The following is a 27403-nucleotide window of genomic DNA, read 5'->3' on the forward strand; positions in this document are numbered from 1 at the left end:
GAAAATGAAATCAAGATTTTTTAAGACATTTTAAAAAAAATAATCAAGTTTTCCATATTTTAACAAATCCATTTTTCCATATTTAAAAAAAAATAAATCATTTTTCAGTTTTTTTTTTTTTTTTTTCAAAAAACAGGTTTTAAAAAAAAAAAACAAATTTTCAATTTTTTTTTTAAAAAGGGTTTTAAAAATCCTTTTTTAAAAGAAAATTCAGTTTTTAATCCATGTTTTTAGGAAATGGGTTTAAAAAAAAATCAAATTTTCAAATTAAAAAAAAAGACGGGTTTTAAAACTCATTTTTTTTAAATGAAAATTCAGTTTTTATTTTTATTTTAAAAAAATTGACACGTAAGCTGAAAAAATTAAAAAAAAAAAAAAGAAAACAAAAAAATACACATGTGGCAAGGAGAGTGTATGTCACTCTCCCATATGAGAGTGGGCGTATCGAGCGTTTAGGGGGGGTAATTATTTCGTTTTAAATAAGTTTAGGGGAATCATAAGGTGTGTCAACTTTCGGGTATAGTTATCATGCCCAAAATAAATCATGCAACTTTCATGATCATGCTGATGATTATTGTTGATGAAATAGACATGCATTTAAATACAGTTGATCATGAAACATGCAACAAATTAGCATTATGTTAAATCGTAAGATGTAGGTCACATAATCTGAAAGCTGTACAGTTCAGAGAACTGAAATTGCTTACAGATACTCCTAACATATACATGGCATAATCATGAACTAGTTTTCAAAACATTCCTCCCGGTCTCAAATCATACAATATGTTAGTTATCAAAATGAACATTTGGAGATCAGACCTCCAATAGGGTATGGAAATGGCAGGAACTCACCAAATAGATTATAAGCAGCTCATACAAGATCGAATTTATTATAGTGATCAGACCTCCAATAGGATGGATAAAGCTCAATACAGATGGCAGTCACAATTCAGAAAACTCTATTGGAGCAGGAGTTATTATAAGGGACAACAATGGAAAAATTATGATGGCCTTTGCTAAATATTTGGGAATTGGCAGCAGTAATTTAGCTGAAGCAAAGGCAATGATTTGTGGTTTAGAGTGGTGTACCTCACAAGGATTATAAAACATTATCTTGGAAAGTGATTCTCTAATCATTGTAAATATGATAAAGGCAAAAGCAACACAGCTTGGGAACTTCAAAACTCTATAGATGCTATTATTCAAATGCTCTCGCAGACAACCAATATAGTTCAACACTGTTATAGAGAGGTGAATCAAGTTGCGGTTGCATTGGCTAAATGGAGCATGGAAGAGCATGAGGAACAATTTTATGATGTTAAGAATCTTCCTAAGTAGGCTGCTGGTGCTTATATCATGGATATAGAAAATACAGCTTCCATAAGGCACAAACAAAGAAGGAATATGCTTGTTTAAAAGTCCTTTTTTGGGAGTTTTTTGATTTGTAATTTTCTCTCCCTGTATTATTAAGCTTTGAAAAAACTTCAGGGGTTAGCTTACTGCTTAACCTCTGTTTTTGTAACCAACTCTCTTTGATGAAATAAAAGGCAGCACCTCCTTAAGGCGCAAATTACAGTAAAAAAAAAAAAATGAACATTTGGGGGATAAGGTCTCAACTTACCTCTAATCAAAACTAAAAATACTATTACAAAGTATCAAGAATCAGTTGACAAGCGTTAATATATACCAACCAAGGTTCAATAGCTGCAAATACATCCATACAAGTGAATATCCAAACTTGGGTTTTGAGTTAAAGACAAACCCCAAGTATAACTAATCAAACTCAGCAAATCAACCAGTCCATTGCATTCTACGTTACTCGCTTTCTAGGTTATTTACAGTCTTATTAGGCCATTACAGTCCTCTATCGTTCATTAGATTCATTCATTTGATTCAAATCCCAAGATTTTCAATTTTTGAGTTTTAGACTAAACCAGTGAACTTTTATAGTTCGATCTAATATTTGAAGGCTAAATCATTTGTACGTTCACATATTTAACTTCAAAATATTAGGAGGAGCCTTATATTAATAGTAGATGTTGATTTAGAATGAAATCACCCTCAAATCCGAGCTCTGATAATTCAAAAGTGTTAAAAATGAGCAAATTTCCCAATATTCATACTCAGGGTTGATTTCTCAAATGGTCACTTAACTAATAGTTATGATCTCATAAAATCACATTTATTCTTGATTATAGTAATTTCCTTCAGCAAAGAAAATGATTTTCTAAGATAATAACTATTACTAGAGTGACCAGAGAAATGAACTCTTCATACTCATATACTTTTCAGGACTCTGATTACAACATTAATCCGTTATAGGGTTGGGAAAGACAACACCTTTATTGTAGGAACGCTCCTGCCATATATCACTGAAAAAGTAATCGCCTTCACTTGGTCAACCTTAGCTGTGATCGCATATTCGCATGCGCTCGCAGCTTTGCTTGGTCATCCAAATCATGTGAGCGCTGCTCAAATCTTTACGATCGCAGGTCATTAGTTTCTTTTGCTTTTCCACTTTGTTGATACAAAATTGCGGTCAAACTCCTACGATTGCAGCTACACTAGATTTCTTTTACACTAAAGTTTATTAATTAAGTCCATATTAGACCCATGTACATCGTCCGAACCCCTCTAAACTCAATTTTAACCATCCAGACAAGTCTCAAACAGTTATAACAACTTAATAACATATTCAAAATACCATCACTACAACAAAGTATAGAAATTGCAACAGCTCTTTTGGCAACAAAAATAATATAGCTGGCAAAAGTCAATATTTGACACCAACTTAGTTTTATTGTTGGATATATGATGAATCTTTTAAAAATGAACTTTTTTTGGTTACCAAAAATTTAATTTTGCTATCATATAGTATTGACTATTGTTGCAAAAAGTACTTGTGGCAACTAAAAAAAAAAAAAGTTGTTGCACGTCGTTGCAATAACAGCCTTTGGAAAAAGTTTATGCAACAACAAAAAAATGTTGCCAAAAATACTTTTTGCAACAATAACCTCTCTGTGGCAACAAAAAAAATTTGTTGTCAAATGTCTTCTTTCTTATAGTGCATTTAAAATATAAAGTCAGAATGTGGGTAAAGAGTGTTACAAAATATTCTCGTGCTAAGTACGTGGATGCCACCTAGTCTTTTATAAAAATAAAAAACTTCATATATAAAACCTCTAGGCCTGTTAGACGTTGTTGCCTCCATAAAATACAAACGAGCTAGGGACCCAAATGATGAAATTAATATGGTAGTGAAAATATTGCAAATAAACTCATGTAAAAACAAAATGTGAGAATTTTAACAAAAGAAGAAGAACAAGAGAAGATCAAGTTAAAACATAAAATGCGTGGCGAATACATCGAATTGAGTAATATTCTAAAAGCACAAACAATTTAGCCACAGAAAACAAAATAATTGGAATTTAATTTTAAATTTACTTGATAAAGAAAATATGGTGGATTACAAATTACTTATTTAAGAAATTATTGAATAAAGTACCGTAATGATTTGTATCAACTTATTTCGTTAATGACCATCTTTCATGTCAACTCGTGAATATCAAAGGTTCCCTAGATATTGATGGGATTGACGAGTAAGGCTTCAATCACAGACTTCACGTTATTCTTGGGATTACTATATAGTCTTGATTGTTCTTGTAAACAACATCAATCGGACGAGTGAGGTTCACAATACGCATTAATATTTCAAATTCGGCATAGAAGTAGGCTTAATGCACTCTTTGTTCAAATCCTTCCACGCATTTTGGCTATTTGAGAAAAGTTAGCACTTCGCTTCTTCCACGGATAAATTGTTCTCTTGCATATAACATTCTATCCCCGTGATAAGTTGTCCTTTTTCTTTCTCAATCTAAAAGGAAAAAATGATTCATGAGAATGTTAGAAACAATATTTATACATTGGTAAAACGGAAAAGGGCCTAAAATACCCTCGAACTATTAGAATTGGTGCAAAAATACGTTCCATCCACCTTTGAGCCCCCAAATACCCACATCATTCCACCTTTGATCCCCCAAATACCTGACATCCACCTATGGGGTCTAATATATCCTTATTTCTAATAGTCCCATGTTGACACCTAATTTTGTCCATCCTTTCGTCCAATTTACATCGTTGAGCTTCTATTTTATTAGAATATTAATTATATTTTTTTATCACAACCTATAGTTAAATTTCTTGATGATCTCTATTATTATTATTATTATTATTATTATTATTATTATTATTATTATTATTGTTATTATTATTACTACTACCTTTTCGTTTTACTAGAAAAAAAAAATCACTCATGCATTTATTCTCCTTCCGGCTTAATTGGAGTGCTAATCCTATTCGTATTCTCTATAAATATTTATTTAAACATATTTTTTGTATTAGCGTCACACTTATAGTTGTTGTTATGTTTCTATGATTACTTTACTATTACAAGTGATAAAACTATTTACCAAAATATTTTGTCCCTCTACTTTTATTATCATTATGAAAATCGAGAAAATCTATTTGAAATTACTATATTCCCGAAATAAACCAAATAAAAATTTTCACCCATTTTCTAAAGTTTCTACTCGACCCCATAATCCCTTTCCAACTAAAAATCCCCAAAGGCATCGAGTTACCCCCAAAACAAAATATCCATAACTCATTGTTATTTACTCAAAATTCCTAAGACCGTCATCTCTAAATTTCCTTAAAATCAAACATTCCCCGATTCTCGTCGAAATTCCGCTGCTACAAAATCCCTTTCTTTGTGCCGTTTATATTCCTTCATTTATTCTAGTTTGATTTTCTCTTCTCTTCTCTTTTCAATTCCACTTTCTTTCCTTAATTCATTCACCTTAATTTCTTACTAGTAATCATAAAAATCATAGCTTAATATCCGCCTTAATTGCGAAATCGAAACTTTCCTCTTTTCATCTAATATGCCAAGAACAAAATGACAAAAGTTTGGACCAGAATCTATTTGAAAAATACGTCCAAGTTCAAGATTATTATTATTATTATTATTATTATTATTATTATTATAGTAGTAGTAGTAGTAGTAGTAGTAATAGTAATAATAAAAGTAATAATAGTAATAGAGATTATTATTATTATTATTATTATTATTATTATAGTAGTAGTAGTAGTAGTAATAGTAATAATAAAAGTAATAATAGTAATAGAGATTATTATTATTATTATTATTATTATTATTATTATTATTATTATTATTATTATCGTAGTAGTAGTAGTAGTAGTAGTAGTAGTAGTAGTAATAATAGTAATAATAAAAGTAATAATAGTAATAGAGATTATTATTATTATTATTATTATTATTATTATTATTATTATTATTATTATTATTATTATTATTATTATTATTATTATTATAGTAGCGATAGTAGTAGTAGTAATAGTAATAATAAAAGTAATAATAGTAATAGAGATCATCAAGAAATTTGACTACAAGTTGTGATAAAAAAAAAATAATTAATAATCTAATAAAATAGAAGCTTAACGATGTAAATTGGACGAAAGGATGGACAAAATTGGGTGTCAACATGGGGGTCGTTAGAAATAAGGGTATATTAGACCCCATAGGTGGATGGCGAGGGGGTATTTGGGGGCTCGAAAGGTGGATGACGAGGGGGTATTTGGGGAACTCAAGGTGGATGGAGGGTATTTTTGATCAATTCCAATAGTTAAATGCGGTATTTTTTGGCCCTTCTCCGTTGGTAAAAATATATGTACAAATTTGTATAGAAATACCTTATAAGTAGCTATGTCATCAATGACTCGACCAATTAACGCTGAAGCCACAAGAATTTTAGGCTTGTTCATCATCCAATCGAATGCGGTCATTGATGCTGACCTTATGCCTAATAATGATGCTGGTGCTAGTAGGTAATAAGTTCCGGTGATCAGTGCATTGCTTAGGTACTCTTTAAATGATGGAATTTTTCCTTCGATGAACCATTGAGCTTCTATATGGTAACTCCTCACGATTTCTTTCATCTAATCAAGAAACAATATTTATTAAACTTCTGTATCTTCCATTAAATATTCGAAATTCATTAAATCAAAGGAAAATGATATTAGTGTTTTAAGTCTCATACCGCCTCTTTGACGTAATAAACTCCATTGAATCTATCTTGGCTTTTGACTTCGATTTCATATTCCTCGAAGAGATCGAGAAGAATTGTATATATCGGTTTCATATAATTTGGCAGTCGATCTATTTCACTTACATTCCACCTGTAATGATAGGAAAATATTTTAATTAATGTATCCCACTCCACATATATATTACCCCGTAAAGATTTAATCTAATATTTTACGAGTTTAATTTATACACAATCAGGTCACTTTTACTTGTTATAGCAGGTAACTTGCGTTGTTTTCAAGATTACAAACACCACATTTTAAGGAGCTTATCTGTAAATATCCTTTAGATGACCTGATTGTACAAAAAAACTCTTTTCAAATGATGTATATAATTTAAACTCTATTTTTATAATTCTTTGGAAATAATCTTAGAAATAAAGAGTTAAAAATCAAACTACAGATATTATGAAATTGCTAACTCAATTACTAGATAAATTATCTGACAAAATTCATACCGGTCCACCGCTTCCGTGAATACTTCTAGTTCATCAAGAGTACCATACGAGTCATATGTATCATCAATTACTGAAATCATAGCTATGCATTTCGCAAGCATAATCCGAGCTCTAGAGTATTGAGGTTCAAAGTACAGGCCTACGGTCCAAAAGAAGCATTCCACCATTCTGTCTCTGACATAAGAAAGTTTAGATGCAAGATCCAAATCTTTCCACCACCTTCAAAGTAGAGAAGATTAATGCTTAGTTAAGTTAATTTCTTTATGTCAAAGACCAGAAGAAAGGCGGAAACATCGTTTTTTTCATTTTTTTTTTTTCTTATTAAGAAGTCATACAATATTCAAATGAAAAGCATAAAGTAACTCAAAATAACTTACAATGTGAGTTCTCTAAGCTCTTCCTTGTGTAGCATTTGCAACAAATTGTAATCTAGTTTTGCAAGCCTCAGTAGCTTTTCATTTCTTGAATCCACATTCTCATATATTGAAATGTAAAAGTGTGCTTCAGCTCTTGGGATGCCTCTATGAAGAGATTGCATTAGGGCATGTGTTACTTGTTTCTCAAGAGTAGAATCTAATGTAGGTGCTATACTTTCAAGATGAGATGTTGCAAAAATAAGGGCCTCTTCTAATATGACATCCTCATGTCCCCTAACATGTGCTGCTTCATACAGATTTAGCAGACCCTTTGCATCTGTAAGTAGAGTTTCCTTGAATTTTCCATTGCTGTCCTTGAATTGGTTGAAATGATCTAATTTACAAATATTTCATTATGTTAGTTATTGTTGAGTATGTGAACAAAAGTCTCATATTGGCAGTTGAAAAAAAAAAAAAAAAAAAACTATGTATAGGTATGGATAGGGAAACCGTGGCGACTTGCCCCAAAATGAACAATGTCACCATGCTATTAAGACTATTTTTGAGCTAGTTCAACAATTATATAATACAAACTTAAGACATTATCGAAAGAAAACTTGTAAGATGTGTATATAAACATACCAGAAGAGACCGGATAGCCATGTTGCCTAAACAATCGAAAATATAGAGCAACCTTGTATAGATCATCCTCTTCATGGATGACATTTAGATCAAACATCTTGCTTATTTGGTCTTCAATCTCCTCCTCGAAGTGATACGAAATACCAAGGCGTTCAAGAGTGTCAATCAAATGTATTTTCTCTATGGTGGCATTGTTAGTAGTACTTATTATCATGTGCTTGACTTCTTCTTTCAAGGTCTCAATCTCCTCTATATTTTTCTTGGATACCTGTAAATGCAATGCTCACTGTTAGTAATTTTGTCAAAGCTAATAGTAAAGAAAGAAAAAGGCTTACTAAGAAATAACTAAGGAAGCATATACAATGAAACATCTCTATAATGGTTATCCTCCATAATAATATTTTACTATAACGATCAAGTATTATTTGGAACGGACTTTCATATTTATGTTATATTATATGTTCTTTATAACAACATCTCGCTATAGCAGTCAAAAATTATCTGAACAAACGGCGTCGTTATGGAGAGGTTTGACAAAGATATATATATTTACCTGATTATCCATAGTAGAATAGCTAAAAATATTTCCCCAAAGACTAGGAGAAAAATTAGCCTCTGGTCGAAAAATCCCATCTTCATGGTTTACATTTCCAGTCAATGAAGTCATTGTTGCTATATTTTGGTATACTTGCAAAATCTGAAAACTTATTCGAATGTTGGGTTTTCAGTGTTTTTTGCTTAGTCTTTTGTCATTGGTATCACTATTTATATAGAGGAAATTAGAATAATTTAAAATGTGAGAGAAATTCAAGTAGTGTTAGGCGGCAAGCCATGTACAAATTCAATTAATCTATGAGTCTTAACAAGAAAAGTAACCTATGACCTTCAAAGGTCTAACTAAGAAAAGTAAACTAAAACTTTAATTTGAATCATCTTAGCTTTGTTGATACCGTTCCAAGTTATACCGATATTTTATATACGTTTATAAACTTCTTATTAAAGAGGGATTAAACAAGATTCCTTTTGGATTTGTATATGGTAAAGTTTCCTTGAATAGCACTTTTAGTCCCTATGTTAATGGTATATTATGATTTTAGTCCTTGTGTTATCCAATTTATTACTATTGACCTTCTATTATAGCATGTGAGTGATTTTAATCCTTCATCTAACAGACCCTAAATATACTAACAAAGAGTTAATTCTACTGAAGGTCAATTCCGGTATTAAATTTCTGGTTTGCTGGTTGAAGATCAACTGCACCAATTGTTTGCTTCTTACGGATGAATCTTTTTCCAATTTGAATCCTCCAATCTTGGATCAATGTTTTGTTTTCTATATTTCAGCGAACTTCCTCGTGTGCATCATTATTTGCAAATGCAAAGTTTCTACTTATCTTGCTGTTTGTGGTGAACCGCCACAAATCGAACCCCTTTCCCCCTCCCACACAAAAATAAGCTCTTTCTTGTAGCCTGAGAATGCTGCTTAAACCAACCCTCTTTGATATTTCCTTCACCTCCAAATTTAGTGGATTTCAAAGTGCCTTCTACTGCATTGGTTTGCTATTAGAAATTACATTTGCTGACCAAGTTTTTCACTTAGATTAGATCTCACTACAAGAAAAATTATATTTGGCAACAAAATAGATTGATTATTGTTGCAAAAAGTACTTTTGACAAAAAAAAATAAAAAATTATTGCATAGACTTTTCCCAACTACCAAGTATTGCAATAACGTGTAGCAACTTTTTTTTTGGTTGCCAAAAGTACTTTTTGCAACAATAATTAATACTATGACAACAAAATTAAATTCTTTGGCAACAAAAAAGTTCATTTGCCAATAATAAATTAAGTTGTTGCCAAATATTAAATTTTTTGTTGCCATTTCTATACTTTCTTGTAGTCAGAATAAGAGTTATATGAAAAAGATGCGGGAAAACTTTTCCTAAGACTTCTAATGACAACAAAGATGGTTAGATCTTGTTAAGTGACTCTTTTTTTGCCTTTATGAAAGTATCCCGCAGAATGAGAAATTATAGGTAGTGGTATAACAACTAACCTTTCAAGAGCTATTCTCCACCTCCGAATTTGTAGGATCGCTGGTTCTTCACCAAATAAATCTAATACCGGAACTGACCCTCAGTAAAATTAACTTTCTGTTAGAATATTTAGGGTCCGTTAGTTGAAGGATTAAAATCACTCACATGCTATAATTGAAGATCAATAGTAGTAAGTTGAACAACACAAGGACTAAAATCATAATATGCCATTAACATAGGGACTAAAAGTGCTATTCATCCTTCTTTTAATTATTAGAGTGTATTTAATTCCGTCTCTCTAAAATAATACTCCCTCCATTACAATTTGTGTGAAGTTATTTGACTAGGCACATATTTCACGAAAGAGAAAAGGTCTTTTGAAACTGGTAATCTTAAACATATTATAACATCCGTGAGGCTATAAAGCTTCTCATTAAGAATAAATGAAAAGTTTAAATTAATTTGCTTCTAAAGAAAGAAATTATTCTTTTTTAAACGGACTATAAGAAAAATAGATTTACATAATTTAAAATGGGGGAAGTACTACTATTCAGATAATACAGAGAAAGAAAAACAACTACTAGTACTTTTCGTATTAGTTTATATTAAAATGTTAATTAGGTTGCTTAGTTTTCGTAACCATTGTTCTAACTTATCTCAAATGTGCTTGTAAAGTACTTTACAATTTACAAGACTATTTCTAGGCTATTGACTCTTCTTCTTTTTGTCTCTATCAACTACAGTATATTTCTAATTGTCTCAGTAGATGCTTTCAATTACCCTTTTCAGTCTTTCATACAAAGTTTATTTGACCCAATTGACAGTTTTTAAATAGAGATGAGCACAACATCAGAGCCAACATACTTATAAACCTTAATGTTGGGCCGCCCTCCAACATTTCTACCAAATAGTGCTAAATATAGGATTACTATAAGAAAAGCATAATATCTTGAAACTCCTCTGAACTAGGCATCGTTTATTTAATTTGGTGCACATCTAAACTATTCTTTATATTAATTACTCTCTTAAATTTGGCATTTTTTGATACTAACATTTACCCTCGGGATGTTGGCATGGCACATTTAAGTTATTACTTGTACTAATTACTTTCTTTTAAGTGCATGAGATTGGTGCAAAAAAATCAGCTTTTAATTAAGTGGGTATTTTTCAGTCGTTAATTGTCATATAATCATATGTAATAATTTATTCCATTTGTGTATTTTTTCTTACTTCTTCTTAATTTTTTTTTTCCGTACTTCTTCTTAATATACCAAGCAAATTTTACCTCAACCTCGCATTTTTTTCTTTTCTTCTTTGGATGTAATAGTTGTTTGCTTAATTTTCGGGTTAAAATGTCCTCATTTCACCTATTGAACCCGATTGCCCTTTTCGATTAAAAAATGCTCTTCCTTTTAACGGAATTATAAGATGTCATCTGTGGGGCTTTAATTAAATAGGCGGTACTGACTTATTGATCTGTGCAATTTCTCGTAGTTTTTTTATTTTCTTCATTTAGCGTATTTGCGTTATTATAGTTTTTGAAATTATACCTACTAATATTATTAGAAAAAAATGAGTCGTTAATAAACTTGGCATATAATGAGTGATGTTATTAATGTATAATTTCATTGTTGAATGAGGTTACAAACTTATTTTTCCTTTTCTTTTAAATTATGTTTACTTATGTTGGAATTTATTTTAGAAATTCAAGAAGTAAAAAGGCGGCATGCCATGTAAATATTCCATCTATGAGTTCTAGCAACATATATAAGAAACCAAACTCTGACTTTTAATCTTAAAAAAAAATTGGTAGGTAACTTGTTATATTGTTGTCGAAATACTTGTGGCCTTCAACAGTTCAACGGTCTAACTAAGAAAAGTAAACTAAATTTTTGAGTCATCTTAGTTTTGGTGATACCTTTCCAAGTTATGTATACCAATATTTTATGTGCCTTATAAACTTCTTCTTAAAGAGGGTTTAAACTATATTCCTTATGGATTACTATATCGTAAATTTTCCTTCCTTCCTTTAAAAATTAGAATGTATTTAATTCCACCTCTCTAATATAAAATACTCTACATGTGAAACTACGTGATTGGGCACAAAGATTATGAAAATAAATAGATTTTTGAAACTTGTGGTTAATATGTGTGTGACTGTAAAAACTTTTCATTAAGAGTAAAATAATGTAACTTTATTATTTTTTTAAACGGTCTAAAAAAGAGATTGACATGAATTAAAATGGAGGGAGTACTTTTACAATTCGAATATATATATATATTTTTAATGCAAAAAAGCCCATTTTTTTTCCTTCTTCAGCAATCAACATACAAGATACAGGAGTAGTAATCTCAAACAGTACTAGCAACTCCACCATGTACACCTCAAAGTATTACAAAATTTTGTATATTTCCATTTCAAATGCTACGAACATATAAACTTGAAACTAATGAATCAATTTTTACCTATGGATCTCTCAAATCTCCTCCTCACTGAATGAAAAAGCAAGCTAACCAAAAAGCACTAACAATTTTAGAATACAAGAAGAAGAAAAGTCCTTGCTAGTGAGAAGTGATTAATCGCTTCCCCATTTTCTCGCGACGCTGTCTTTGGCAGAAACACGAGAAGGAACTTCCTCCTGAGAAATGGTACCAAAGTTGTATTGGCTAGCAGGATATACCTTTCTCATAATCTATGATGTTACAAAGGTAAACCCGTTCCTTGCTTCTCGCAGCTTGAACAGCAGAGGGTTGAATATGACAGCAAGTATCATGTCTCCTTTTGTAACTATTAAGTACATGACAATAATACCCAAAATAGCAAGGCTTGCTTGTTGGGCTTCCTGCCAGAAACGACCATCGTCGGAGCCATCAAACCATCTACGCCAATTAAACCAACTGCCTCCACCTGAATTGTCTCCTCCACCTGCTTCCTCCCTTCGTTTAATTTCTTTATCCCATTTCTCATACTCACTTTTCTTTCCTCCCAAAGCACCTTCTAAAGCTTTTCTAGCCTCGTCCTGTTTGTGGTTGTTAGAGAAGAGGCAAGTGAATCTGCCATTAGACTGTAGTTTGTGTTGTAAAGAACTAAAGCTCTTTTTGGCCGGCTGTGTCAAAGATGAGGTGCGGTGATGCTGCGGTTGAAATTCGTAGGCTCATCAGCACCTGCGCCGTAGATTTTGGGTTTTGCGCAAATGGCCTAAACGAGCGTCCTTTGCGGCAGCTGAAGTGATTGCAATTCGGAAAATATAGAGAAAGAAAAACAACTACTAGATCTTTAGTATTAATTGATATTAAAATGTTAATATTGAAATATAAATATTCTGAATGAGCTTGATTAGTTTCGTCATAATTCTTCTAATTGTCTCAAATATACTTAAGAAAACCACTGTACAACTCACAAGATTATCAAAGCAGTACAAAGTTTTCAATTTCCTTTTTCATTCTTCCATACAAAATTTATTTGACCCAATTAAGCACAAAGAGACCGTTAAAATAGAGATAAGCACGACATGAGAGCCAAAAATTTTAGAAACCCTAATGTCAGGCGGCCCTCTATACTTCTATCAAGGAGTGCTAAATATAACGATTATTTTCTAAAGAGTTAATACTTAAAGTCCCCTAAACCATTTGCATTTTGCACTTAAACTATGTGGTGGTGCTGTTACAGTCTTTATGAGTGCGATATTTGAGGAATTAGTTTGGTTAACCTTTGAAAAAAAAAAATATGAGTGCGACTCAACGGATTTAGAGGCCTAAAGCCAAAATATATTAAAAGGCCCTTAAGTTTCTATCATAAAATCCATAACGATAATGAGACATAAAAGAATCTCACATGGCTCATGATCTGGTGGTGAGAGCGCCACGGTGATGTGTGCGTTAGGCGCACGTCACAGTTTCGAACTCTTCTCTATACAAAAATATGGTATTTAAGTGGAAGAGGTAAAAGGGTGAGCCCATTATAAGAAGTTAACGGAAGAAAACATTCAATTTTGGCAAAAGAGTGAAAAATTAGCATATTTATAAGTCGTTCAAGATGAAGGCAATTTTAAGCATTCAGTAAAATCTTCCTCTCAGGAACAACGGGGAAAGGATATAATAACTTAGAAACTTCTATCGGGCTCTATGTGAAACCAATCGAGTAGCCTTGATATGAGTAGTTTGAGAACCAGCTCTCTGCAATGCGTTCAACCTATTAGCCTCCATCTAAGCTATATTTTTTTAGATCTGAATAACTCCACAACTCTTGCTACATTATCTCAAGATTGATTTGTTCTCTTTCCCTCCAGAAAATGTATTAATAACAATATTTGATGGAATAGTTGAGATGAGCTCCTGCCAAATATGCATTACAATATGATCAAACATTTATTGCAGCAAGTGAGCAAACGATGCTAATAATCAGTATAACTGAAGTCTATTGTAGTCATATTTCATGACTTCACATCCCGATAGTTGAGAGTTAAGTACACATTACAAGATTACAGCTCAATCATTTTTCACTGGTCTTCTGCTAATCAAGACTCAAAATGAAAAACGTTGAAAGCCCCGGCTTGCTAGCATCATGGATGTTCATCATTAATTGTGGTCCGCGGGTGCTTGCTATACCCCCTAGTGTTGGTTGTTTAAATGATTTCTAGCTTTCAGACGTTGGTAATTGAGTGAACACTTGATAACCCACATCTGCACATGTAGTTACTGAAAGAGGCCCGAGACACTGATTAAGTAGGCATCCATTGTAGAAATTATCAAATCACCAAATGTGTTGAAGAAGAAAGGAAACGGAAATGCAGCAGATATGAGCAAAGAGAAGAAAGAGACGAAATATGGCATTGGGCCATTTAAAACATTGGGCTCAAAGAATTATCCAACTCCGGCCCAAAGATGTCATCAATTTTCAGCTGATCAAAATCCAGCCCAAATAATGATTTCATCTCAACCATTCAAAGTTGACAAAATCACATGAGCCACACGATCAAGACAATCTTGATCAATAAGCATATTTAGATAGTTATGGGAAGATTTCATTATAGATAGGACAAAGTTTGTTATAGTATAGCAAATAGAAATTAGACAAGTATATAGGATTTTTTCATTATTCTTTATTTTTGAATTCACTATTGTTTGTATATATAGGCATGTCTTGCAATGAAATAAACAAGCAGAAAATTTCCAATTCCAGTGTTGTTATTTCATGGTATCAGAGCAAAAGCTCTAAATCATCTCTAATCAAACTCATACAACACATCAGTCATGCCTAATAACAGGGAAAATATCCCAACTAATGTCACTGCAGGACAAACTTCCACTGGTATTGGTGTAGATACGTGATTTCTGACCCTCTCGGGACGTTTGAAAAAAAAAAGTCTCATTTTTATAATATAAGTTTTGTTTTCATTTGTGACAAAAGAAAGAAAATTTACCAAAAAATACATTTTTTTATATTTTAGTTAATTTCCAATTTTAAAGATTGTAATAAAAGAGTATCGAGTAACAGAGTATTTTTAATCTTGCTTTTTAAATTAAGAGTAGTATTTTTATCACTTAAAAATCAAAAATAGAACCAATAGTGTATTGCCACTTGGCAAAATTTCACTCTTCCACACAAAAAGCACATTCCATTTTGGGAAGAAATATTCCATTCTTCCTTCCCAAAATATTTTTTTTACACATGGGCATTTTGGAAAAAAGGCAAAAAATAAGCACACGCAAAATCCTACACCTAGACACACTATAAATAGCTAAAAATAGAAACCTAATGGACCCTAGAGTCCATCATCAGCAGCAGCCGTAAGACTCTAACATCATCAATATCCAGCCGCAACACACTAAAAAACACACAGAATCAGCTGCATACAAAAATGAATCAACAAGTCCTTCTTCATTTTTTCTAGACTAAGCACCTAGACTACGTACACTAAGCAACCACAATAGCTCATACACACAAAAACTAGCAGCTCTTAAACCTCCATAGCCATGAAAACAAGCTCTTAAAACTCCATAGCCAACACCAAACACCATATGGATTTCCACCGTTGGTAATGTCTCTTGTTCGAGGTCGCCGAAGTGATTTTCGATTTTAAGTCGGACTCCATTAAAGGTCCTGCTTTTGTCACGATTTTTCTCATATTTTCCGAACAAAGGTTTCTGTTGATGTACTTGGAGATTCATCGAATATATTAAAGGCATTTGGCTGCTGTAAAGGTTCATTTTTATATATCTTACTCTCTTACTTTGATTCATGATAGCTATCTTGAACTACTAGTTTTGTTATTCTTCTTTCGTGAAAATGATTGCCATGTTTAGAATTCATTTAAAACAATACCTTTGTTAGCTGGGTTAGTATAACTTGGACTCTAAATGTTTAAGATTTGTTTCATTTATAAAGGGAAATTTTATGATTTTTTGTGAATGCCTTTCCATCTCTCTTTTAGCGAGTTAAATGCAATCTGATTTGATATTAAATGTCTGCATGTGTATGTAAGTTCTCATTTTTATTGGCTATTGACTTTAATGGTAACTTAAAGATATATGTTTTTTTCAAACGATTTTTGAAAAAAAAAAAAAAAAAAAAAAAAAAGAGCTCTGGGGTTGATAAATGAGGAAATAACGTTATTTGGTTATGTAGATTTAATAGTAATTAACTCATGTCTTATTTTGACTCACAGGTATATTGCATTTATTTATCTTAGTTCAATTCGTTCTGCAACTTATGTTTCTGTAAATGCCTTATTCGGTCAAATTTGGTCTGATGCATTTAACTGGGCAAGGGGATCGATCTTAAGCACGAAAAAGAACATTTGTCGGCTTAAACAAATATTTAAGGCCTAATTAATTAATAAATGTGAGTTGAGCAAGATGGTTGCGAATTATTTCAAACCCCGTTATCTAGTATAAAAGAAAAGAGCGGAAAAATCAATTGTGAGGGAGCGAGATGGGTTGCGAACACGTTTCAAAGCCCGTTGTCGAAAGAGTGAAAATTAACCAATTAATAATAAAGTCTTGGATTTTAGAGACAAATAATTGTTTCTAACGGCAGACTCTTTAGGCACGTCTTAAATTGTGTTGACCATGTGGACTGACCCGTTCCTTGGTTAAATGCATATAATTAAAGAAGAGCCATGTGGGCCATCCCGCTCCTTGACCCTTTAATAATAATTGTATTGACCATGTGGACAGACCTATTCCTTGGTTAAATGCATATAATTAAAGAACAGTCATGTCGGCCACCCCGCTCCTTGACACTCTAATAATATAATTAATGGAAGACTTTGTGTGCATACACGCTCCTAAATTTAAAACAATTAAAACACGTTTTATCCAAGAATTAATTATAACCAATTACAATTCGATAAAAGCGACCGTGCTAAAACCACGGACTCGTGGAATGCCTAATACCTTCTCCCCACAATCGTAATTCCTTACTCGGGCCTTTTTGTTTTCCTGACCAAAAATAAAGAGTCATTTTTTTGATTAGGGATTCAATAAGGTGACTTGGAAAACCAAAACTCAATTCCAAGTGGCGACTCTACAAATAAAATAATCCCTACTCAAAACCGTCACTTCAATTGGAAAAACCCTTTAATAATAAATCTTGCGCGTCCTTCGGGGCGCGAAAAAGGGGTGTGACAACTGGGAACATTGATTCAAACCATGCTTATCATCTACATTCTTCTAATACTCCAGGAATGGCATTCGTTAACAATGCTTTTGATGGAAGGGGTTATCAAGGGTGGAAGAAGACTGTTCTCATTGCTTTGTCCGCTAAAAACAAAACTGGATGCATCACAGGTGCACATATTGCACCATCAACAGATTCCAGTGATTTTCAACTATGGAGCAGATGTAATGACATGGTTATATCATGGTTGCTGAACTCTTTGTCAAGAGACATTGTTGATAGTGTCATATACTCCAGATCTGCTAAGGAGCTTTGGACAAGTCTTGAACACAGATTTGGCTAATCTAATGGGGCTAAATTATATCTCTTACAAAAACAACTAAGTGGATTAGCTCAAGGTACTTCTAATGTTGCTGCATATTTCACAAAAATGAAAAGATTGTGGGATGAGCTAGATTCACTAAATGCTAACATTAAATGTAGCTATCTTGGTACTTGTGAAGGGAAAGATAAGTTACAGAAATCCCTAGATGATGAAAGGTTTATCCAATTTCTTATGGGGTTGAATGATGTGTTTTCACAGGCAAGGGGAAACATTCTTATGCTAAACCCCTTGCCCTCTATCAACCATGCTTATTCTCTCCTTCTCCAGATGAGAATCAGAGGGAAGTGTATGTGAACCCTCTAGTTAACACTGATTCTTCTTCTTTTATGGTGGTAAATCAATCCCAAAATCTTTCGTAAATGGTAAACAAATCCAAAAAGGATCAGGTTCTTTCCAAAGATCTAATGCTGGTTTTCAAAGGAATGGTAATGCGGGATAAAAGTTTCCACCTAACATCTTTAGGGCTAGAAAAGTAAGTATAACCCTAATGTGTCTTGTGCTTATTGTAAAAAGGTAGGTTATGTTATGGATGACTGTTATAGGTTGATAGGGTTTCCACAAGATTTTCAGTTCACAAATCAAAAAAACAACAACCAAGGAGACAACAACCAAGTGAACACAAGGGGAAATGCAGTCAATACATCAGAAGAAACAGAAAAAACCAATGCTTACAACAATGAGGATCTGAATTTCATAAGTCAGCACCTTAATAAGAATCAGGTTGCTTATGTTTTGCACATAATCAAACAAGTTAAGCTAGGAGAAGGAAGTTCAGGAACCACTTGAGGTTCATAAATCAATTGCAATGCAGTGGCTGGTAGTCTATCAAAATATTCTGGAACTTGTTTTTCAATTTTTAATTCAAGCACCTGGATCATAGATTCAAGTGCTTCTGAGCAAAATTTGATACGCTTAAATTACACCTATTAATGGTATAACGCGGACGTTGTCAAATATAGTAACCCAACAAGGTTGGGGTCGAATCCCACAGGGAATAGGGTGTGAAAAGGTTACTAAATTCGTAGAATGCTATGTTTAGGTCTAATGTCTTAATCCGATGATTTTGGTAAAAGTTGGGTTTTTAGTAACTAATTGCTAACTATTTGCTTTGGTGGTAATTTATGGTAAAAGAAACTAAGGTTGTGTCCCCTTTAGATAGAGTGTATGATCATGGGTATTGATCTTGATATACTTCTAATGGATCATTATATGAATGCACTTAATCTCTATATGAATCTCTACTATTTCCCAATAAATAAAGATTATTTCTTTCTATGATTTTCCCAAATATAAGAAAGTAACTATGAAGAACGATTAATCATGCCAAGTAAATTCTTCTTATTCCTAAGTGAATTTATTAAACAAAGTTTAAAGCTTTGAGTTCTTGTTGTTTATTCTTACCAACCCCTATTATTTTCCCAAATAAATCAAGGTTTATGGCTTTAATCAATGTTTGCAACCATTAATTATGAATGAAGAATGAAGAATAAACAAACCCTAATAATCCATCATGTCGTATATCAATCACAAACCCAATCACAAAACACCCATCAATTGGGTTCACAACCCTAGTAAGGAAAATTAGCTACTCATGACAAAGAACAAGAAATAAAAATTGAAGAATTCATAATTGCTTACTTTGGAAGAAAAGAGGGATTGATAATACTTGAATTGATGTTTGAACCTTCAAAAACTAGAGAGTATTTTATGTTCTAAGTCAAAAGCCAAAAATATGAGAACTGATCATAATTAAAACCCTACAATGACTATTTATAGGTTTTGAAAACGTGAAAGTTGCATATTTGCACTTTGGTCCCCGTCGATACGAAATACGATCCGTAAAGTGGTTTACGGACCGTAAACCGATTTACGACCAGACTTGCTTCCCAGTTTTGAGCAACTTCGATTTTCTGAAATATGGACCGTAAAGTGAAATACGGTCCGTAAAAGTTATTCGTAAATCACCATATCCTCACCGACTTTTCGATTCTTCTTATTCTTTAATATGACCATGGAATACGGCCCGTATTTGAGAATACAGTCCATAAACTGAGTTTACGACCACTTCTGCACTTCCAACTGTTTTTAGTCCGAATCTGTTAAAAATAGACACTGACTTGCTTAAAAACAAGTAAAAGTTCTCGTAAAAAGACCTCGAATGTGCCATAAATGCCCGGCACATCAATGTGTTTTGATTCCACTGGATTCATGTCTTTAACAACCCTTGACAGACCATTAAACATCAATTTTCCTAATTCTCATACCATTACAGTCACTCATATAGGATAGGTTTCTATATTTCCTAGTCTTATCTTGAAAAATGTTCTTTATGTGCCCAGTTTTAGATATAATCTTTTATCAATTAACGATTTTGTTGTCGATTTTCTATTACAGTTTTATTCACTTTCCTTGGGTGTCTCTTGCAAGGCCCTTTATTGAAGAGGCCACAAGCTTTTGGTGAGACAAGACTTTATCTTCTTCAGCCTAGTCGATCTAAGTCTAGTTTTTTATCACAAGAATATATTTCTTTTCTGTCTTTAGGAAGCCTTAATGTCAATGTTTCTAGTAAAAGTTTAAATTCAGTTCCTGTTTCTAAATTCTGTTGTAATAGTGTAAGTGCTTTTACTAAACTGTGGCACATTAGGCTAGGGCATTTGCCCTTTTCATCAATGAGAAATATCAATTTTATTCAATCTCCTTCTTCTTCTGATTGTTATTGTGATATTTGACCCTTAGCTAGGCAATCCAGACTCCCATTCCTCACCAGTCATTTTCTTCTACATCTAAGTTTGATTTAATTCATGTGGATACTTGGGGCCATATAAAGTTTCAACTTATAACAACTATAGTTATTTCCTTACTATAGTTGATGATTACACTAGGTGCACATGGACCTATCCCTTGAGTACAAAGGGAAATGCATTCTCAGCTTTACAAAATTTCTTACACATGATAAAAAGGCAATTCAGTACTAAAGTCAAGATAATCAGATCTGATAATGCTATGGAATTGGGTAAAATTTTCAATCACAAGGAATTGTTCATCAAACATCATACGTAGGAACCCCTCAACAAAATGGAATAGTTGAGAGAAAACATAGACATTTACTTGAAGTGGCAAGGGCTTTATTATTTCAGTCTAAGCTACCTTTAGTACTGGGGTGAATGCATTTTAATTGCTACTTATTTGATCAATAGGTTTCCTTCTAAGGTACTTCACCACAAATCACCTTATGAAGTTCTTTTTGGGCATAAACCTAGTTATCCTTCTTTAAAATGTTTTGGTTGCTTGGCTTATGCTTCCACTTTGAGACAAAACAGGACTAAATTTGATCCAAGAGCAAGGGCTTGTGTTTTTATTGGTTATCCAAATGGGCAGAAAGGTTTCTAACTTATGGAATTAGCTACTAAGAAGATTTTTCTTTCTAGAGATATGATATTTTATGAAACTATTTATCCATTTGCTTCGACAACCAATCACTCTACTTCATTTTCAGTTCCTGATCTTGATAATACTTATCATCATCATCACTTTTCCACACCTACTTCTTTTCCTCCAGTTGCATCAGATGATCCAACTTCTACACCTTGCACTCTCATTCATACCACACTTAATTCCTCAGATTCCACTCCTACTTCCTCATCTACTTTCTCTCCAAATTCTTCTACTTTTATTCCTCTTTCACCAACTATCCCTAATACTTCTACCTCTGCACCAAATATCCCATATCCTTCCACTCCTAATACCTCTTTACCAACTCTCCCTGATACTTCTACTTCTTCATCACCATCTATCCCATTTATCCCTGCTAACCAACCCATCAGACCTTCTACTAGACAATCCAACAGGTCAAATAAAGGTGTTCACCCTGGTTATTTGCAAGATTACTACTGCAATAACATATTTCTCAGTAATTTCACTGATTTTTGTCTAGCTACTCCTACTCAACCCACTACTCTTCCTATCAACACTTTTTCTTCATCCAACCAACACGTACTTCATTCAGTTTCTTCCATTATTGAACCAAATAGTCATTATCAGACTTCTCAACACCCTGGTTGGAGACAGGCTATGCTTAATACGGTAGACATTTTGCAATCTAATCATATTTGGTACATGGTGCTTTTACCACCTAATAGAAAGGCTTTACCTTGTAAGTAGATATACAAGGTCAAGTATATTTTACGATGGAACTATTGAAAGACTAAAAGTAAGATTGGCTATCAAGGGTGATATTCAAAAGGAGGGGGTTGACTATACAGAGACTTTTACCCTGTTATCAAGATAACTACAATAAGGTGTTTAATTGTTATTGCAGTCAAGAAGAATTGGGACATCTCACAGTTTGATGTCAATAATGCATTCTTGCATGGTGAACTACATGAGGAAGTCTACATGAAATTTCCTTCAGTTTCAATCCTCCTAATCCTAACTTAATATGCGACTAAGGAAATCTCTATATGGCACAAGCAAGCTTCCAGGCAATGGTATGCTAGATTGGCAGGGGCACTTAGTTTCAAAGGTTATGTTGCTTATTTAAATGACTATTCTTTGTTCTTCGAAGTCACAGAGGATCTTATTTTTATCATTACTGTATATGTGGATGATATCCTCATTATAGGCAATCACACCTCTGAAATCACTAGTCTCAAGCATTTTCTTAATTCTGAGTTCAAAATCAAAAATCTTCGTCACTTGCATCACTTATTGGGGATAGAAATTCCTAGAGAACCACAAGGTGTTATTCTCAGCCAAAGAAAATACACATTGGACCTTCTTAATGAGTTTGATGTTTCTCATCTTCCTACTATTTCTTCTTCTTTAGATCCTACTACTAAACTTACTGGCAGTTCTAGACCTCTACTAACTGATCCTACTTTTTATAGACATTTAGTAGGTAAGTTAAACTATCTCACACACAAAAGGCAGGATCTTTCTTTTGTTATATTGACTTTAAGTCAATATATGCAAGAACCTTGTGTTGGTCATTTCAATGCGGCTTTAAGAGTTCTACAATACACGAGAAAAATCCTAGACAAGGTCTATTTATGTCTTCTAATTCTTCATTCTCTTTGATTGCCTTTTGCGATGCTGATTGGGCTTCATACAAAGACACTCGAAGATCGATCGGTGGTTTTTTCATTAGTTTAGCGTTCCCCCCATTTCCTGGAAATAAAAAAGCAAGCATCAATTTAATTATCATCTGCAGAGGCAGTATCGATCTATGAAAGATTGGTAGCCGAACTTATGATTGCTAGCAGATCTCTCCATTTCTCCATCTCTTCCAGTTCCGATCCACTCTGATAGTCAAGCTGCAATTCATATTGCTGGCAACCCCGTCTTTCATGAGCGAACCAAACATGTGGAGCTTGATTGCCATTTTATCCGACAACAATACTTGGGCCCTTAATCTTCTTTATTCCTTCCTTCGCGAGATCAATTAGCCGATTTGCTTACCAAATCGTTATCTAGACCAACACATTTTGGTGTTCTTCGCAAGTTGGGCATCATTTCATTCCTCTCCAATTTAAGGGGGGATGTAGAAATTATCAAATTACCAAATGTCTTGAAGAAGAAAGGAAATTGAAATACAAAGAGAATGACCAAAAAGAAGAAAGAGACGAAATATGGCATTGGGCCATTTAAAACATTAGGCTCAAAGAATTATCCAACTACGACCAAAGATGTCATCAATTTTCACTCGATGAAAATCACCAAATAATGGTTTCATCTCAACCATCCAAAGTTGACAAAATCACAAGAGCCACACGATCAAGACAATCTTGATCAACAAGCATATTTAGATAGTGATGGGAAGATTCAATTATAGATAGGACAAAGTTTGTTATAGTATAGCAAATAGAAATTAGACAAGTCTATAGGATATTTTTCATTATTCTTTATTTTGAATTCACTATTGTTTGTGTATATAGGCATGTCTTGCAATGAAATAAACAAGTAGAATTTCCAATTCCAGTGTAGTTCTTTCATCCACGTGCCCTTCAGTTACCTTTCCCGATACAGAGTGTACTACTGGAATGCTAGTCGAGTGATACCAGCTCAGTTTATGCATAACAATGCATCAATATTACTCAAGGATATGGTCAGGACTCAGCTACCCAATTTAAAATAAATCATGCAACTTTCATGATCATGTCGATGACTATAGTTCATGAAAAAATACATGCATTTAAATACGATTGATACTGAAACATGCAACAAATTAGCATTTTGTTAAATCGTAAGATGTAGGTCAAATAATTTTAAAGCTCTCCAGTTCACAAAACTGAACTTGCTTACAGGTATGCGCTCATCCTAACATATAAATAGTATAATCCTGAACTATTTTTCAAGACATTCCTTCCGGTCTCAAATCATACAATATGCTAGTTATCAAAATGAGCATCGGGGGATAAGGTCTCAACTTACCCCTAATCAAAAACTAAAACTACTATTACAAAGTATCAAGAATTAGTTGACGACCGTTAATATATACCAACCAAGGTTCAATAGTGTGTGTTGATGATGTTAGCTCAAATATATTTATCGGAGGTAGCACGACTTTCTATCACTCCGAGAGTTCTAGTTATTCATCTTATTTATACATTGCATTTATTTATACATATGCACATTGACCCATGACCAGAAGGCGTTATATACGCGTATATTATATGTATATGGGGTATGGGGAAAGGGATAGGCATTATATACGCATTACCACCTGATCAGCTGGTACACAGTGATGATGATGATATATGGATCGGGCCGTACGTTCCTCGATACTATTATATAATGTATGGGTCGGGCCGTACGTTCCTCGGCACTAACATATGGGATATGGATCGGGTTGTACGTTCCACAGCACTGACAGTTATATTATGACCTATGCATATCATATGCCTTCAGAGGCACTTTCAGTTATATAGAGTTATGCGATATTTACAGATGTTAGTCACAGATGCATTCATATATTCAGATGTCTCTCATATTTCTTATGTACTTGATGTTCTTATGTCTTACATACTCGGTACATTATTCATACTGACTCCCCTATTGCTTGGTGGGGGCTGCATTTCATGCCCGCTGGTCTGCAGATACAGGTTGGTGATCCATCTAGTAGGATGTCAGCTCAGCGGTTAAGATTGTTGCACTCCATTTATTTTGGAGATGCCAGGGATCAGCATGATTATATATGCATGGGTATGGCGGGGCCTTATCTCAGCCAAGTTATGTTATGTTTCCAGTAGATGCTTGTAAACAGTTATGTACAGTCAGATAATGTTTAGTCCTGTTGTTTCATATATTACCACACAGATGATCATGACAGCCTTGTTGGCTCATATAGTATGTTCAGCATATCTATATAGATGAGTCTTTCAAACTATTTAATACAGACACGTTTTCCTTATGAGTCTATTGAGTATCATATGACGGCCCTACTGGCCCACCTATGTTTATGTTGATGTCACAGATGTATGTCAGATGGTACTTGACTAGTACGGTCAGGTGCCCGTCATGACCCTCCAGTTTGGGTCGTGACAAATAGTTGCAAATACAGCCATATAAGTGATTACCTAAACTTGGGTTTTGAGTTAAAAATAAGACCAAGTATAACTAATCAAACTCAGCAAATCAACGAGTCCATTGCTTTCTAGGTTACTCGCTTTGTAGGTTACTCATAGTCTTATTAGCCCATTATAGTCCTCTATCGTTCATTAGATTCAAATCCCAAAATTTTCAATTTTGGAGTTTTAGACTAAACCAGTGAACTTTTATAGTTTGATCTAATATTTGAAGGCTAATTCATGTGTACGTTCACACATTTAACTTCAAAATAGAAGTAGGGACCTTATATAATATTAGATGTTGATTTAGAATGAAATCACCCTCAAACTCGAGCTTTGATCATTCAAAAGAGTGTTGAAAATGAGAAAAAATCCCAGTATTCATACTCAAGGTTGATTTCTCAAGTGGTCACCCAACTAATAGTTATCATCTCATAAAATCACATTTCTTCTTGATTCTAGTAATTTCCTTCAAAGAAAGAAAATGATTTTCTAAGATAATAATTATTAGTAGAGTGACCAGAGAAATGAACTCTTCATATTCATATACTTTTCAGGACTCTGATCACAACATTACTCTGTTATAGGGTTGGGCTAGACAACACCTTTATTGTAGGAGCGCTCCTACTATCACAGAAAATTAAAGTAATTGCCTTGACTTGGCCAACCTTGATTTTGATCGCATATTCGCATGCGATCGCAACTTTGTTTGGTCATCCAAATCATGTGAGCGCAGCTCAAATCCTTACAATCGCAGGTCATTATTTTCTTTTGCCTTTCCACTTTGTTTGATACAAAATTGCGGTCAAAGTTCTACGATTGCAGCTACACTAGATTTCTTTTACACTGAAGTTTATTAATTAAGTCCATATTAGACCCATATACATAGTCCGAACCCCTCTAAACTCAATTTTAACCATCCACACAAGTCACAAACAGTTATAACAACTTAATAACATATTCAAAATACCATCACTACAAGAAAGTATAGAAATTGCAAACAGCTCTTTTGGCAACAAAAATAATATAGTTGGCAAAAGTCAATATTTGGCAACAACTTAGTTTTATTGTTAGCATATATGATGAATCTTTTAAAAATGAACTTTTTTTGTTGCCAAAAAGTTAATTTTGGTGCTATATAGTATTGACTATTGTTGCAAAAAGTACTTTTAGCAACTAAAAAAAAGTTGTTGCACGTCATTGCAATAATAGCCGTTGGGAAAAGTTTATGCAACAACAAAAAAAATGTTCTTGCCAAAAATACTTTTTGCAACAATAACCTCTCTATGGCAACAAAAAAAAATTGTTGTCAAATGTCTTCTTTCTTGTAGTGCATTTATAATATAATTTCAGAATGTGGGTCAAGAGTGTTACATAATATTCTCACTACTAGAAAAACTCGAATTACATGGGGATTTTACCTGGAAATTTTTTTTGCAGATAATTCCTGCAGATTTTCATGCAGAAATCTAAAAATTCCTAAACTCTATTATTTTTACCTGCGGATATAATTTCCCCAGGTAAATCCACAGGTGAATTTGGCGCCGTTTAGTGCCAAAAATTTTCATGGGGATTTATTTGAGGAAAATAATCCCCAATTATCATTTTGTAGGTAATTCCGCAAGTAAAAGATCAAAAATATGAAAATTCTATTTCCTTTGTGAATTCACAAGAAATTCCCCATGTAGCAATACTTGCGCATTTACCTGGGGATTATTACTTAGGGATTTACTTGGGGATTTATTACCTAGAGAATTACATAGGGATTTTGTTGCTGCCGATTTACCTGGGGATTATTTTTTGGGGACTTATCTGGGGATTTTGTTACCTACGGAATTACTTAGGGATTTTGTTGTTGCGGATTTACCTAGGAATTATTTCTTGGGGATTTACTTGAGGATTTTATTACCGGGAATTACTTGGGGATTTGGTTTCTGCGATTTTAGTTGGAATTATTTCTTGGGTATTTATCGGAAATTTTATTTCCTATGAAATTACTTGGGTTTTGTTTTTTTGTTTCTTTTGCATCGGTTTTGTCGGATTTAACTGGGATTATTTCTTGAGGATTATCTAGGGATTTATTACCTAGGGTATCACTTGGGGGTTTTGTTGTTGCGATTTTAGTTGGGATTATTTCCTTGGAATTTATCTAAGAGTTTTATTACCTAGGGAATTA

The 27403-nt window shown here is 33.3% G+C and overlaps 2 protein-coding genes and 2 long non-coding RNA genes across 4 annotated transcripts; 1 reads left to right on the top strand and 3 right to left on the bottom strand.

The window, feature by feature from the left end:
• Positions 1–3725: 3725 nt before the first annotated feature.
• LOC132060680 (viridiflorene synthase-like) lies at positions 3726–8344 on the bottom strand. The gene is made up of 7 exons (XM_059453653.1): positions 8175–8344; positions 7622–7889; positions 7001–7373; positions 6624–6842; positions 6120–6258; positions 5773–6018; positions 3726–3874 (listed from the first exon to the last, which is right to left on the bottom strand). The coding sequence occupies exons 1-7, from the start codon at positions 8286–8288 to the stop codon at positions 3788–3790; spliced, it is 1446 nt and encodes a 481-aa protein (XP_059309636.1). The 5' UTR covers positions 8289–8344; the 3' UTR covers positions 3726–3787.
• Positions 8345–12349: 4005 nt separating this feature from the next.
• LOC132061146 (uncharacterized) lies at positions 12350–13862 on the bottom strand. The gene is made up of 3 exons (XM_059454010.1): positions 13826–13862; positions 12822–12879; positions 12350–12710 (listed from the first exon to the last, which is right to left on the bottom strand). Exons 1-3 carry the CDS (start codon positions 13860–13862, stop codon positions 12350–12352), a joined length of 456 nt encoding a protein of 151 aa, XP_059309993.1.
• A 598-nt stretch (positions 13863–14460) lies between these two features.
• Positions 14461–17800, top strand: LOC132059397 (uncharacterized). The gene is made up of 2 exons (XR_009415554.1): positions 14461–15860; positions 17343–17800. It is a non-coding gene; the product is annotated as an uncharacterized LOC132059397 (long non-coding RNA).
• A 4533-nt stretch (positions 17801–22333) lies between these two features.
• Positions 22334–24221, bottom strand: LOC132060681 (uncharacterized). The gene is made up of 2 exons (XR_009415981.1): positions 22507–24221; positions 22334–22475 (listed from the first exon to the last, which is right to left on the bottom strand). It is a non-coding gene; the product is annotated as an uncharacterized LOC132060681 (long non-coding RNA).
• Positions 24222–27403: the final 3182 nt, after the last annotated feature.

Source organism: Lycium ferocissimum, chromosome 6, assembly GCF_029784015.1.
Source record: "Lycium ferocissimum isolate CSIRO_LF1 chromosome 6, AGI_CSIRO_Lferr_CH_V1, whole genome shotgun sequence".
NCBI lineage: Eukaryota > Viridiplantae > Streptophyta > Magnoliopsida > Solanales > Solanaceae > Lycium > Lycium ferocissimum.